Source organism: Salmo salar, chromosome ssa19 (genome assembly GCF_905237065.1).
Source record: "Salmo salar chromosome ssa19, Ssal_v3.1, whole genome shotgun sequence".
Classification (NCBI taxonomy): domain Eukaryota; kingdom Metazoa; phylum Chordata; class Actinopteri; order Salmoniformes; family Salmonidae; genus Salmo; species Salmo salar.
The window spans coordinates 44,079,371-44,093,170 of NC_059460.1; the positions used below are offsets into that span (position 1 = coordinate 44,079,371).

The 13,800-nt window shown below is 44.4% G+C and overlaps 1 protein-coding gene across 2 annotated transcripts; it reads left to right on the forward strand.

Annotated features, from left to right (window-relative positions):
* Positions 1-899: 899 nt before the first annotated feature.
* Positions 900-9,671, forward strand: LOC106578866 (forkhead box protein K2). Of its 2 annotated transcripts, none has more exons than XM_014158099.2 (9): positions 900-1,373; positions 2,741-2,935; positions 5,337-5,487; positions 6,178-6,324; positions 6,629-6,822; positions 7,113-7,315; positions 7,413-7,673; positions 7,796-7,993; positions 8,153-9,671. In XM_014158099.2, the coding sequence occupies exons 1-9, from the start codon at positions 1,093-1,095 to the stop codon at positions 8,365-8,367; spliced, it is 1,845 nt and encodes a 614-aa protein (XP_014013574.1). In that variant the 5' UTR covers positions 900-1,092; the 3' UTR covers positions 8,368-9,671. The 2 variants fall into 2 exon arrangements, with proteins under 2 accessions (XP_014013574.1, XP_045558315.1); XM_045702359.1 differs by having other exon boundaries at positions 8,156-9,671.
* Positions 9,672-13,800: the final 4,129 nt, after the last annotated feature.

The window sequence follows — 13,800 nt, forward strand, 5'->3', positions numbered from 1 at the left end:
CGTTCTGTGTGTGATTTCATGCAAGACAGGAATGTCAGTGTTCTACCATGGCCAGTGAAGAGCCCGGATCTCAATCCCATTGAGCACGTCTGGGACCTGTTGGATCGGAGGGTGAGGGCTAGGGCCATTCCCGCCAGAAATGTCCGCAAACCTGCAGGTGCCTTGGTGGAAGAGTGGGGTAACATCTCACAGCAAAAACTGGCAAATCTGGTGCAGTCCATGAGGAGGAGATGCACTGCAGTACTTAATGCAGCTGGTGGCCATGCCAGATAGATACTGACTGTTAGTTTTTTTGACCCCCCCACCCCCTTTGTTCAGGGACACATTATTCAATTTCTGTTAGTCACATGTCTGGAAGTTGTTCAGTTTATGTCTCAGTTGTTGAATCTTGTTATGTTCATACAAATATTTACACGTTAAGTTTGATGAAAATAAACGCAGTTGACAGTGAGGAGACGTTTCTTTTTTTGCTGAGTTTATATACCCTCGATATTGTGCTACTCATTTTCCTTTAGTTTATTTAGCAAATTGTACTTACTTACTTTTTTTAAACTCTGCATTGTTGGTTAAGGGTCTATTTTGTTCAGTGAATGTGACAAATAACATTTGATGAGGAAACCAATTTGTAATTTGGGTGAACTACCCCTTCATGAATCTACAAATCTCCAATCCAATCCATTCCGTAATATCAGATTCCATCGTTTACATTCAGCCATCGATATGCGCTTCAGCCTACAGTGCAACCAACCGTGATTTTTACATTCTATTTATATTTTGGCTGTCATTGGTAAACAACGTGTATCTGCCTACCCAGTCTTTGAAGGGATTGGGCCGTTGAGCTATCGGTCACCTCCTTTCCTCCCATTTGGCCTCCATTGGTTGGCTGTTGTCTTTTCTCTTTCTCTCTGTCGCGGCGGTGTGTCGGAGCTGCTGTGTCCCCGATCTGGCACGTTCCTAGCCAAATTCTTTAAAGGTTTTACAATTGGATTCCCCTTTTACGAAATCTCCACAGTTCTAAACCCTGCCAAAATTAAAGCCAGTGCTCCCTAATTAGCGCCTATCCCCCCCCACACAATTAGAACCCCCAAGAAGATGGCGGTGGGGTCGGCAGTTGCCCGGCTTGAGGGCCGAGAATTCGAATACCTGATGAAGAAGAGGTCGGCGACCATCGGACGGAACTCATCGCAGGGCTCGGTGGACGTCAGCATGGGCCACTCCAGTTTCATCTCCCGCCGGCACCTCGAAATTTTCACCGCGGGTGAAGACGGGACCGGTAGCGGGGAATTCTACCTCCGATGCCTCGGCAAAAACGGGGTATTTGTTGATGGGGTGTTCCAGAGACGAGGGGCTCCACCTTTGCAGCTCCCACGAATGTAAGATGGGGTAGTATTTTACATTTTATGTCGCGGTAGAACCGCTAAGGTTAAGGTGATGATATTCTGACCTCGCGTTGTTATTGTTTTGTTCCCTGGCCGCCGCACGTGTTGTGACAAACACCCGGCGCCTGTCCACACCGCTAGCGAGCCGCGGGTAACGCTGGCTTTGTTTGCATAAAAGGGTTACGCGAAGCACAAACACATTTGTTGTTGTTGTAATTTAACATTACTAAGCGTGCGTATCTAGGTACTGTAGTTGGCTAGTTATGTCTGTATACATATTTCTTGCTATCAAAACGTGTTTACGACAGAAAATGTATGTAGCTAAGGTTAGCTGTACTTGTGCAATGGGCCATGCTTTGGCTAAATGTCAGCTTGGTTTCTAGGCGGATGTGTTGCAATGTTTGCACAGCATAATGTACAAAGAAAGTAACCTGCCCCGTGTTTTGTTATTGTCAGTATGGGCTGTAAATCAAGCTGAATTGGTTTGTTTTTTCCAAATGTTACCCGACGTTTCTGTTTACATTCTAGCAGACGCTCTTATCCAGAGGGACTTACAGTAGTGAGGGCATATTATTTGTCATACTTTTTCGTACTGGTCCCCCGTGGGAATCGAACCCACAACCCTGGCGTTGCAAGTCTCATGTTCTACCAACTGAGCAGGAAATGGCAATAGAGGTTTGGGAGGTTTGGTACGCAGTTCTATTAAATCATAACAATCAGATTCTTTTGAATATATGTTTTATTGTCATATACACTGGAAAAGTGCAATGAAATGTGGTGTTTTACTGGTCTGAAATGTCAAATAGTTCTATATTGCAGTCAGCTGGTCCTATAGCAGATGATATGGTCCAAGCATACCCCAATGTAATAGTAAGAACTGTTATGTAAGCTCCATTTATAAACCCTGTTAATAGGCGAACTCTTCCGGCCCTTATTAGAGTGCCTCTGCATGTTTTGATACCCATTCAACACTGCTGGCGTGTAGCAGTCAGAATGCAGATTTTTTTATTTTTATATTTAACTAGATTAGTCAGTTAAGAAAAAAAATATTATTTACAATGACGGCCTACCCCAGCCAAACCCTCCCCAAACCCGGACAATGCTGGGCCAATTGTATGCTGCCCTATGGGACTCCAGATCACAACCAGTTGTGATACAGCCCGGGATCAAAGCCGGGTCTGTAGTGACACCTCTAATACTGCGATGCAGTGCCTTAGACTGCTGCGCCACTCAGGATCCCAATTAAAGAGACATTCTCACTATTATTGTTGAGTGAGTCTGGGTAGGTGTGGATGGCCGGCACTTAGCATGTTCTACTATTGTGTCCTTAGACGCTCTCCCTTTCTTTCGCTGTTCTCCAGGTGCTGTCTCCGGTTCCCTAGCACCAACATCAAGATCACGTTCACAGCCCTGTCCAGCGATAAGAAGGAGCGTAGGAACGTGTCGGAGTCACCGGTAAAGCCCGTCCAGCCCCAAATGGCGCCGCTGACCATCAACATTCCAGACAACATCGCCCACCTCATAAGCCCCCTGCCCTCACCCACCGGCACCATCAGGTGAGACTGAAGTGAAGTTTGAGCCATGAAACGTTCAGAGCATTGCAGATGGCAGGGTTATTCAAATCTGGATCTGCAAGCGAGTGTCGCTACTGATTTCCAAAAACAGCAATACTCCGAACCTCCAGGCTCAGATGTAAATACTCCTAGTAGAGCTGGGCGATATGGACAAAAATACATTTTGTGATAAATTGACTGAATTATCACAATAATGATAAATTGAACAATAAATTCATAACATTAATATGCACCAGTAACTTTTGAAATATTTCCCTTAAAACTACTAATACAACTTTTGAATGTTGTAGCTATCAATTTTCCATTTACCAATAGCCCATATTAGCACACTTATTTAATTTAAAACGTCACATTCCTTCAAAGACTAATTATCGTTACTATCGATCAGTAAAATGTCCATGATAAATGGTCGATATGGATACGTTTTGGGTTTATCGTCCCAGCTCTAACTCCTGGCATATACACTGAGTGTACAAAACATTAAGAACACCTTCCTAATATTGAGTTGCACTCCCCCCTTTTGCCCTCAGAACAGCCTCAATTGGTCGGGGCATGGACTCTACAAGGTGTCGAAAGCGTTCAACAGAAATGTTGGCCCATGTTGACTCCAATGCTTCCCACAGTTGTGTCAAGTTGGCTGGATGTCGTTTGGGTGGTGGACCATTCTTGATACACACAGGAAACTGTTGAGCGTGAAAAACCCAGCAGTGTTACAGTTCTTGACACAAACCGGTGCGCCTGGCACCAACTACCATACTCCGTTCAAAGGTACTTACATGTTTTGTCTTGCCCATTCACCCTCTGAATGGCACAAATATACAATCCATGCCTCAAGGCTTAAAAGTCCTTCTTTAACCTGTCCCCTCCCCTTCATCTACACTGATTTTGTTGTGGATTTAACAAGTGACATCAATAAGGGATCATAGCTTTCACCTGGTCAGTCTATGTCATGGAAAGAGCAGGTGTTTTATACAGTGCCTTGAGTCTTCTTGGGCATGATGCTACAAGCTTGGCACACCTGTATTTGGGGAGTTTCTCCCATTCTTCTCTGCAGAACCTCTCAAGTTCTGTCAGGTTGGATGGAGAGTGTTGCTGCACAGCTATTTTCAGGTCTCTCCAGAGATGTTAGATCGGGTTCAAGTCCAGGCTCTTGCTGGGCCACTCAAAGACATTCAGGGACTTGTCCGGAAGCCACTCCTGCGTTGTCTTGGCTGTGTGCTTAGAGTTGTTGTCCTGTTGGAAGGTGAACCTTCGCCACAGTCTGAGGTCCTGAGCGCTCGAGCAGGTTTTCACCAAGGATCTCTCTGTCCTTTGCTCTGTTCATCTTTGCCTCGATCATGACTAGTCTCCCAGTCCCTGCCTCTGGAAAAACATCCCCACAGCATGATGCTGCCACCACCATGCTTCACCATAGGGATAGTGCCAGGTTTCCTCCAGATGTGACGCTTGGCATTCCGGCCAAAAGAGTTCAATCTTGGTTTCATCAGACCAGAGAATCTTGTTCCTCATGGTCTGAGAGTCTTTAGGTGCCTTTTGGCAAACTCGGTGGGCTATCATGTGCCCTTTCCTGAGGAGTGGCTTCTGTCTGGCCACTCTAATGTAAAGGCCTGATTGGTGGAGTGCTGCAGAGATGGTTGTCCTTCTGGAAGCTTCTCTCCCATCTCTGTCAGAGTGACCATCGAGTTCTTAGTCACCTCCCTGACCAAGGCCCTTCTCCCCCGATTACTCAGTTTGGCCAGGTGGCCAGCTTTGGGAAGGGTCAAGGCTGGTTCAAAATTATTACGTTCAAGAATAATGGAGGCCACTGTGTTCTTAGGGACCTTCAATGCTGCAGAATTGTTTTTGGTACCCATCCTCAGGTCTGTGCCTCAACACAATCCTGTCTCTGAGCTCTATGGGCAATTCCTTCGACCTCATGACTTGGTTTTTGCTCTGACATGCACTGTCAACTGTGGGACCTTCTAATGACAGGTGATTGCCTTTCTAAATCATGTGCAATCAATTGAAAATACCATAGGTGGACTCCAAGTTGTAGAAACATCTCAAGGAGCTCAATTTAGAGTCTCATAGCAAAGGGTCTGAATACTTAGGTAAATAAGGTATTTTTGCTTTTTATTTTTGTTTGTAGATTGCTTAGGATTCATTTAATCAATTTTAGAATAAGGCTATAACTTAAGAAAATGTGGAAGAAGTGAAGGGGTCTGAATACTTTCCAAAGGCACTGCGCCACCAGAGGAGGTTTCAGACACTGGTTATGGGTTAGGTGTCTTGGATGCTTGTTGGATCTGAGATATTTTCTGCCATTGCAGGATTTCCATGTTCATCACCAAACCACAGTCTCTCCCACTCAGTCTCACCGTTAAATTGTTTCTCGCCCCAACAGTGCTGCCAACTCCTGTCCAAACTCCTGTCCGTCAAGTCCCCGAGGGGCGGGTCTGTCTGGCTATAGGATGGGCCGCGCACTGACTGCTGACCTCATCAATGAGAACTCCCAATCAGACGAAAAGGACGGCTCGGGAGGAGACAGCCCCAAGGTGAGACACCAGTATGCCAATAGTCCCAAAGTGGCTTCCTCTCCTTTCGTCCACGCTGATATGAAGAGGTCAGTCAATGCAGTATAATTGAAGTCAAATGAGAGACCTGTCCATCTCTTACAGAGCATTGTCAATGAAGAAAAGAAGATGAGAGGATTCCACTTTAGACTGTTGAGGTTTTCACCCAGTGCTGGGATGAACCGGTGAAGAAGTGAAGCGTTCAGAACTTTGAATATAGAAATGAGACTAATAGAGCTAAACAAATCCCTGTTTTGTCTGACAGTCCTATGAATTCTACACAATGCGTTTCTATCTCCGTGTTCTGTAATGTGGCACCGTTCTAAACACACCCCTGACTCCATTGTCTTTAGAGGTAGAACCCAGGGTGATGGGAAAAAATCTTGGTTTTGTTTTGGTTCTCTGGGATGGGTTACTCATTGAAGGAAAATGTAGACTTTGGAGTGCCAAATCCCGGCGAACTGTAACTCTACTTGTTTCCCAACGTGTGTGTGTGACTAACATGAAACTGAAAACAAGTTCTCACAAAACCAAACACTTGAACCTTTTTTTTTAATTAAAATGTTTATTGACCCAGATAAACACATGCAATACATACATCAATCGTATCATAAATCTAATCAAATATCTGTAGCATGAAAGAAAATGCTTTGTCATTTGTTCTGTCCTCAGGATGACTCCAAGCCACCGTATTCCTATGCCCAACTAATAGTCCAGGCTATCACCATGGCCCCCGACAAGCAGCTGACTCTGAATGGGATTTACACACACATCACTAAGAACTACCCATACTACAGGACCGCAGACAAAGGCTGGCAGGTCGGTGAATCCACCCTGTATTTCATCCTGCTGTGGTATATTTCTCTTAGAATGAGACAAACTGACATCTACGTAAACGGCAGTCTTTCTAAGTTATCCAGTCTTACGTTATCCATTACAACCTGTCTCTCTCATGGTTTTGAACTGAACTCTATCAGTTATATCTTTCTGTTCTAGAATCTCATCTATTGTTTCTCTCTGTCTATATTTCCATCCATTCTCACTATGTCTCTCTACTGTGTTCTAGAACTCAATCCGCCATAACCTTCCCATTGTCATGAATACTCTGTCTACTGTGTTCTAGAACTCGATCCGTCACAACTTGTCTCTGAATCGCTACTTCATCAAAGTGGCTCGGTCTCAGGAGGAGCCGGGTAAGGGATCGTTCTGGAGGATCGACCCCTCATCAGAGGGCAAGTTGTGTGAACAGGCGTTCAGGAAGCGCAGGCCCAGGGGGGTACCCTGCTTCAGGACCCCACTAGGCCCCCTCTCATCCAGGTAAAATAGTTCTCACTAGAAGTCACATGCTCCTATATTTCCCTCTTGTATGTACTGTAGTTTGAAATGGCATGCAGTTCTCCAGCAGTATATTAACTCACCACTACCCCCTGTGGGCTCAGTTAGGCAGTGCAGGTAGAGGAAGTTATTTCTCTGTCTGGGACACTGTGCTCTAAATTATTCAAAGGGCTCTGGGTAGGATGTTTCTTTTTGGCATGCAGAACACAAAGATGAATGTACACTCACATTTGCTAATCATTCTAATAGTCTTCCTGCTGTTGTCCCTTCAGGAGTGCCCCGGCCTCTCCTAGCCACACCGGGGGACTGTCGGCCCACTCCAGTGGTGTGCAGTCCCCAGAAAGCCTGTCCAGGGAGGGTTCCCCTGTACCCATGGACCCAGAGCCAGCCCGGGCCATAGCCCCCACCACAGCCACTGCCCTACAGCCCAAACTAGCAGTCATCCAGGAGGCCCAGTTCGCTCAGAGTGCTCCTGGTGAGTTATGCTATGTTGGAGGTTGTTGTTTCAACTGTGTTGGTGGGTGGTTAACAACTCCACTTCCTGTTTGACCTCTGATACTTGTCTCTGATAGGCTCCCCTCTAAACAGCCAGCCGGTGCTGATCGCCATGCAGCGACAGTTACCCCAGACTACCATGAAGCCTGTTACCTACACCATGGCAACGCCCGTCATGACAACAGCTGTAAGCTCCGCCCCCGTCATGCAGACTGTGCATGTACTCCAACAGATCCCGATGGTCACCATGGCTACTATTGGTGCTACACAGAATTCCGTCGTTACAGTAAAGACAGAACCACAGGAGAACGGAGGGGGAGACCACAATGGGGTCAAAGGTGAGGAGGCAAAGTTTGGCATATAGATTTACAGTCAAATGTACATTTTCTTTGCTGTACCAGTCCCTTTATAAATGAAAAACTGTAGTCATGTATCTCAGTGTTTGTCTCTCTTCAACCAGTCAAAGTGGAGCCGGTCCCAGCCGTCACTGCTTCCTCTATAGGCAGGGCCAATCGCATCATCCAGACCTCCCAGGCCACGCCCCTAACAACGGTTACCATCTTGCAGCAGACCCCCCTGGGCCAGCATCGGCTTCCTATCAAGACCATCACACAGAACGGGACTCGCCTGATCCCAATTACTACTGCTGCTAACACAGGTGAGACACACTCAAAATGGCACCTAACACCCATGAAGCTTGTAAAAAATGGCACATGATTGGAATGATTTGTCTAAAATGACCTGCCTTTTCACTCAGTAATGCTTGTTTATGTCAGGGTTGCCATGAATCCAGTAGTAAAACTCTCTCTCCTCTCAGCAGTGGTGAACCCCCTCCACCTGTTGGCAGCCCACGCCTCGGCCTCTGCATCACTGCCCACCAAGAGGCGGAACGGGGAGCTGGCCGACCACTCCGAACCCAAGAGAGTCAAAATGGAAGAGGGGGGCGAGAGCATTATCCCCGCTGTAAACAACAACTCGCACACAAACAGAGACGAGGAGAATGGGGTTAGTGAAAAGGCCAGCGATGACTAGAGGTCCTGACCCCTCTACATAATGGGCCCCCTCTCTGTTCTCACCCCTCCCCCCGACCTGACTCCCACTCTAAATCACGTTGATCATCTACTCAAAGGGAGGAAAGAGATACAAAGCGTGTGACCAGTAAACAGACCAGTTACCCAGTTAGTATAAAAATAGGAAAATAATCATTCAAAAAGAGAAGGCAAATTAAGTTGCTAAAGAGGTGACACTGTTTTGGAGAGACTCAACCTTAAGAGAAGAACGGTAACCCTTCATTATATAAGTTATTAAAAAAATAGTACATAAAAAAATTGTTAACAAGAAAATGGAATTCTAGACTACCAGAATCACCAAGGCTTCCACTGCTGATTGGTAGGTTCCCCTGTCAGTTTTTACCCAGGACACGCCCCCAATGGAGGGATGTAGCCAATGGCGTCATCCCGGCAGCATGATAGACAAGCTCTTAATATTTGGAAAGAAATGACTTCAACGACCGTTAACAGTAGTGTATTCCCTAAAGGGAAGTGTGTGTGGAACCATTCCCTGTATCTCTGGCAGCTAGCCTTCATGTCAACCTACCTAAAGCAGTCGTGAGTGAGTAGAGATGTCGTATTTTGTTGTACACGTGTATCCTAGGATCGTCTTTGAGTGTACCACCCGTTTTCCAAGGCACAGACATTTTAGTAATAAACATACTAAAAGCTATAAGAAGTGGGTTTGAAAAATATTTAAAGTCACCCGATATTGTGGAATCTTTGTTCAGTGAAATGAATGTAGTCTCCTTTTCCTTCAAGAAAACACTATCTATTGAGTGGATTGTTTTGTTTTTCTGTTGTCAAACCCAAAAGAAGTTTCCAAATCACTGTACATCTACAGATGTCATATTTTAACAAATATCCTATAAGAAAAAATATATTTCCATGCGTGTTTGACCGTATGCTTCATCAATGCTTGCATGTTACCGAATTTAGAGAATGTACATGAGCAGTTAACTGAATATGGAACTCAAGAAAATAAGACTGAATCTATGCTATACTGTATGATTCTGACCAGTAAAGCACTTACCCTCTCCATGTATTTTATTTACCTTTTATTCTGTTTTCCCTGTCATCAATGGCTGTGTTTACCTTTTTTTGTGTTGAAAGTCAGCAGTCCCCTTGCTTGATTTATTTTCTTCTATTCTGGCTCCCTGAAGTCTCTTCAGATTGTATTTGGTTTCCACAAGGAAAAACAAGTGATATGTTTGTTCTGCTTTGGTGGGTAAATGCATCCTTTTTTTTATTTTATATATATAAATATATAAATTAATTTCAACCTCTGTCCTGTGTCTTACTGTTTTCTGTCTGTGTGTTTTTGACTCTCTCTGCTACTGGTAAAGGCGCATTCACACAGAGAAACAGACACTCCGTGTTTGTCGCCTTGTCAAAGAACATTATTTTCAACCTGAGATGCCTTGAAGGTGCAAATGCCAGCCACGGTGAGATCAACCATCCTTTTGCAAGGCATCCGGTTGACAGCAGTTGAAACCTCACCATGTAATGTAACATTGGTAAATCTCTTATTTCCTCTAATGCAGTGGTCTTCCAGAGGCCCAAGGTACAATATGTTCTGTAACACTGGAGAGAAACAACACTACAGAGAAGCAGCTGCACGGCAGATAGTTAAGATGAGAGAATACTAGTCTAGTTCTAGGGAAGTAGGTAGGACAGGGTTTGTTTCACCATGACTGCAGCTGCATTCCTGGGATTTTTGTTGGTGTTCCAGGAAGTTACTGCAGGCCAGATGTGTGGGAGACCTAGGGAGAACACTTCCTCCATGAAACCGCATCCTATTTACATTTGAGTTATTTAGCAGACAATCTTATCCAGAGCGACTTAGTGCGTTCATCTTAAGATGGCTATGTGGGACAACCACATATCACAGTCATAGTAAGTACATTTTTCTTCAAAGTAGCTACCAGCAAAGTCAGAACAAATATATCGGAGGGGGTCCCATAGGGCAGTGCACAATTGGCCCAGCGTTGTCCAGGCTAGGGGATGCTTTGGCCAGGTTTTTTTTTACTTGGCTCATCGCGCTCTAGCAACTCCTTGTGGCAGGCCGGGCGCCTGCAGGCTGACTCTGGTCGTCAGTTGAACAGTGTTTCCTCCGACACATTGGTGCAGCTGGCTTCTGGGTTAAGTGAGCGGGTTATAAGAAGCGCGGTTTGGCGGGTCATTTTTCGGAGGACGCATGACTCGACCTTCACCTCTCCCAAGCCGATTGGAGAGTTGCAGTGATGAGACGATCATAATTTAAAAAATATATATTATTTAACCTTTAACTAGGCAAGTCAGTTAAGAACAAATTCTTATTTACAATGACAGCCTACCAAAAGGCCTCCTGTCAGGACAGGGGCTGGGATAAAAACAGGACAAAACAAACATCACGAGACACCACAACACTACATAAAGACAGACCTAAGACCACAACATAGTGTGGCAGCAACACATAACAGCATGGTAGCAGCACAAAACACGGTACAAACATTGTTGGTCACAGACAACAGCACAAAGGGCAAGAAGGTAGAGACAAAAATCCATCACACAAAGCAGCCACAACTGGCAGTAGGAGTGTCCATGATTGAGTCTTTGAATAAAGAGATTGAGATAAAACTGTCCAGTTTGAGTATTTGTTGCAGCTTGTTCCAGTCGCTAGCTGCAGCGAACTGAAAAGATGAGCGACCCAGGGATGTGTGTGCTTTGGGGACCTTTAGCAGAATGTGACTGGCAGAACGGTTGTATGTGGAGGATGAGGGATGCAGTAGGTATCTCAGATAGGGGGGAGTGAGGCCTAAGAGGGTTTTATAAATAAGCATCAACCAGTGGGTCTTGTGACGGGTATACAGAGATGACCAGTTTACAGAGGAATATAGAGTGCAGTAACATCTAGCCGCTCGAGAGCACCCTTACCTGCCGATCTATAAATTCAGGGTTAGTTTGGCAGCTGGGGTGAAAGAGGAGCGATTACGATAGAGTAATCACAAAATTGGGGAGAAAAAGGGGGGTCAAAATAAAAAAGTAGTGCCCTATATAGGGACTAGGGAGCCATTTTGGACGTAGCCATGAACGTCCCCCACGAGGAGCCGTCATAATGGATACGAGAACCAACTGGACCACTTACACTATATATACAGTTGAAGTCGGAAGTTTACATACACTTAGGTTGGAGTCATTAAAACTCGTTTTTCAAACACTCCACAAATTTCTTGTTAACAAACTATAGTTTTGGCAAGTCGGTTAGGACATCTACTTTGTGCATGACACAAGTCATTTTTCCAACAATTGTTTACAGACAGATTATATCACTTACAATTCACTGGATCGGTGCACTTCACAAAATAGATGGCATCATGAGGGAGGGAAATTATGTGGATATATTGAAGCAACATCTCAAGACATCAGTCAGGAAGTTAAAGCTTGGTCGCAAATGGGTCTTCCAAATGGACAATGACCCCAAGCATACTTCCAAAGTTGTGACAAAATGGCTTAAGGACAACAAAGTCAAGGTATTGGAGTGGCCCTGACCTCAATCCCATAGAAAATTTGTGGGCAGAACTGAAAAAGCGTGTGCGAGCAAGGAGGCCTACAAACCTGACTCAGTTACACCAGCTCTGTCAGGAGGAATGGGCCAAAATTCACCCAACTTATTGTGGGGAGCTTGTGGAAGGCTACCCAAAACGTTTGACACAAATTAAAAAATGTAAAGGCAATGCTACCAAATACTAATTGAGTGTATGTAAACTTCTGACCCGCTGGGAATGTGATGAAAGAAATAAAAGCTGAAATAAATCATTCTCTCTACTATTATTTGGACATTTCACATTTTTAAAATAAAGTGGTGATCCTAACTGACCTAAGACAGGGAATTTTTACTAGGATTAAATGTCAGGAATTGTGAAAAACTGAGTTTAAATGTATTTGGCTAAGGTGTATGTAAACTTCCGACTTCAACTGTACAAATGGATGTGGGCACCCCTAATAAATGAGGGGATTCGGATATTTCAGCCACACTCGTTGCTGACAGGTGTATAACATTGAGCACACAGCCATGCAATCTCCATAGACAAACATTGACAGTAGAAGGGCCTTGCTCAGGGGAGAAAATCTGATATCAACTTTGGAGGGGACAATTACATGAAATTTTCTCAAGAGCAATTCCTGAGGGGGACACCAAAAGTAGTGCTGTAACACATAGCCTACATTGTAATATGGTAAATGTATATTGAGGAACCAAAGAAATAAGGTGTTTGCCGTACTCCTAACTACCGACCACTCTCACCAGTTTAAGTTGAGAGTGGTCTAGTCTTTGAGATATTAGGCTACTAGGGTTCTTACTATGCGTTTTGGTGTATTGAAAAATACTCTGATGTCCGTCTTTTATTTTTCTGCCATTTTTCTACCTGGCTGGCTGGCTGGCTGGCTGGCTACACACACAGTGTGTAGGTTATTTACAGTAGGAGATGGGCTTCTATCATCTTCAATCATTCTATTTGGGCTTCGATCTAAAAAGTAGCTAGCAAATGTGAAACGGATTAAAATGACAAGAGTTGACAGCTGTATGAGTTCACCATTTACACAACATATGCTGCAACCTTTTGTAATTTTAATAGTTTGTTTCATATTGGCTGGCTTCCAACAATAGCTGTATTTGCAAAGCTAGCGAGCGCCAATTCAGTTTCAGTGGTGTTTGCTATAATCTTTGCTACCCAGGTTAAATAAAGGTGAAATAAAATAAATAAATAAAAGTTCACTTGTGACAATTTAGCTTTTGCAACGAGACCATTAAATATATTTAAGACAACGGTAGAAGAGAATGTAGTTCTGTTCAGTTTGGATTTCAGTTTATTGCTAACCTTATCACAGGGACTTTGAAGCACTAACTTACATCATCTGCATGCTGATTCCATCTTTGACGATGCCACATAAATGGAATAGGTACTAGCTAGCTTAATAGTTAATATTTGCGCGCTAGCTCTGCATATTCAGCTAGTGTGTGTGCGCGATTGACTGGATTAACCTCACGTCAGTTACGTGCATTGAGTGCCTTTCAGACAGTAGATACGACCCCTCTGTTACCTTGCCAACTAAGGAACTGGCAGTGGATCAAACCATTGTGAGGCAAAGGGTGGGGGTGTTGCAATCTTTTGAAACTTAAAAACGCGTTATTAAATGTCTATAATCAGCACAATTGCTTTCATTGCGTATTAGTAATATTATTTCAATTACATAGTTATGTTTCAGTGATATATTGGGGGGGACAAATCATATTTTTCCCAGGATGGGGGGGTCGTGTCCCCCCCGTCCCCCCCGGGATTTCCGCCCCTGGCCTTGCTGAAGAGCTCAGTGACTTTCAACGTGGCACCGTCATAGGATGCCACCTTTTCAGCACCTTTTTAGTTTGTCTAGCCCT

Bases quoted from the DNA above. Each gene is read 5' to 3' on its own strand.
- LOC106578866 (XM_014158099.2), top strand. From the start codon at position 1,093: ATGGCGGTGGGGTCGGCAGTTGCCCGGCTTGAGGGCCGAGAATTCGAA. The intron at 7,674-7,795 runs GTGAGGAGGCAA...CTCTTCAACCAG, and splicing joins AGACCACAATGGGGTCAAAG to TCAAAGTGGAGCCGGTCCCA. The intron at 7,994-8,152 runs GTGAGACACACT...CTCTCCTCTCAG, and splicing joins TACTACTGCTGCTAACACAG to CAGTGGTGAACCCCCTCCAC.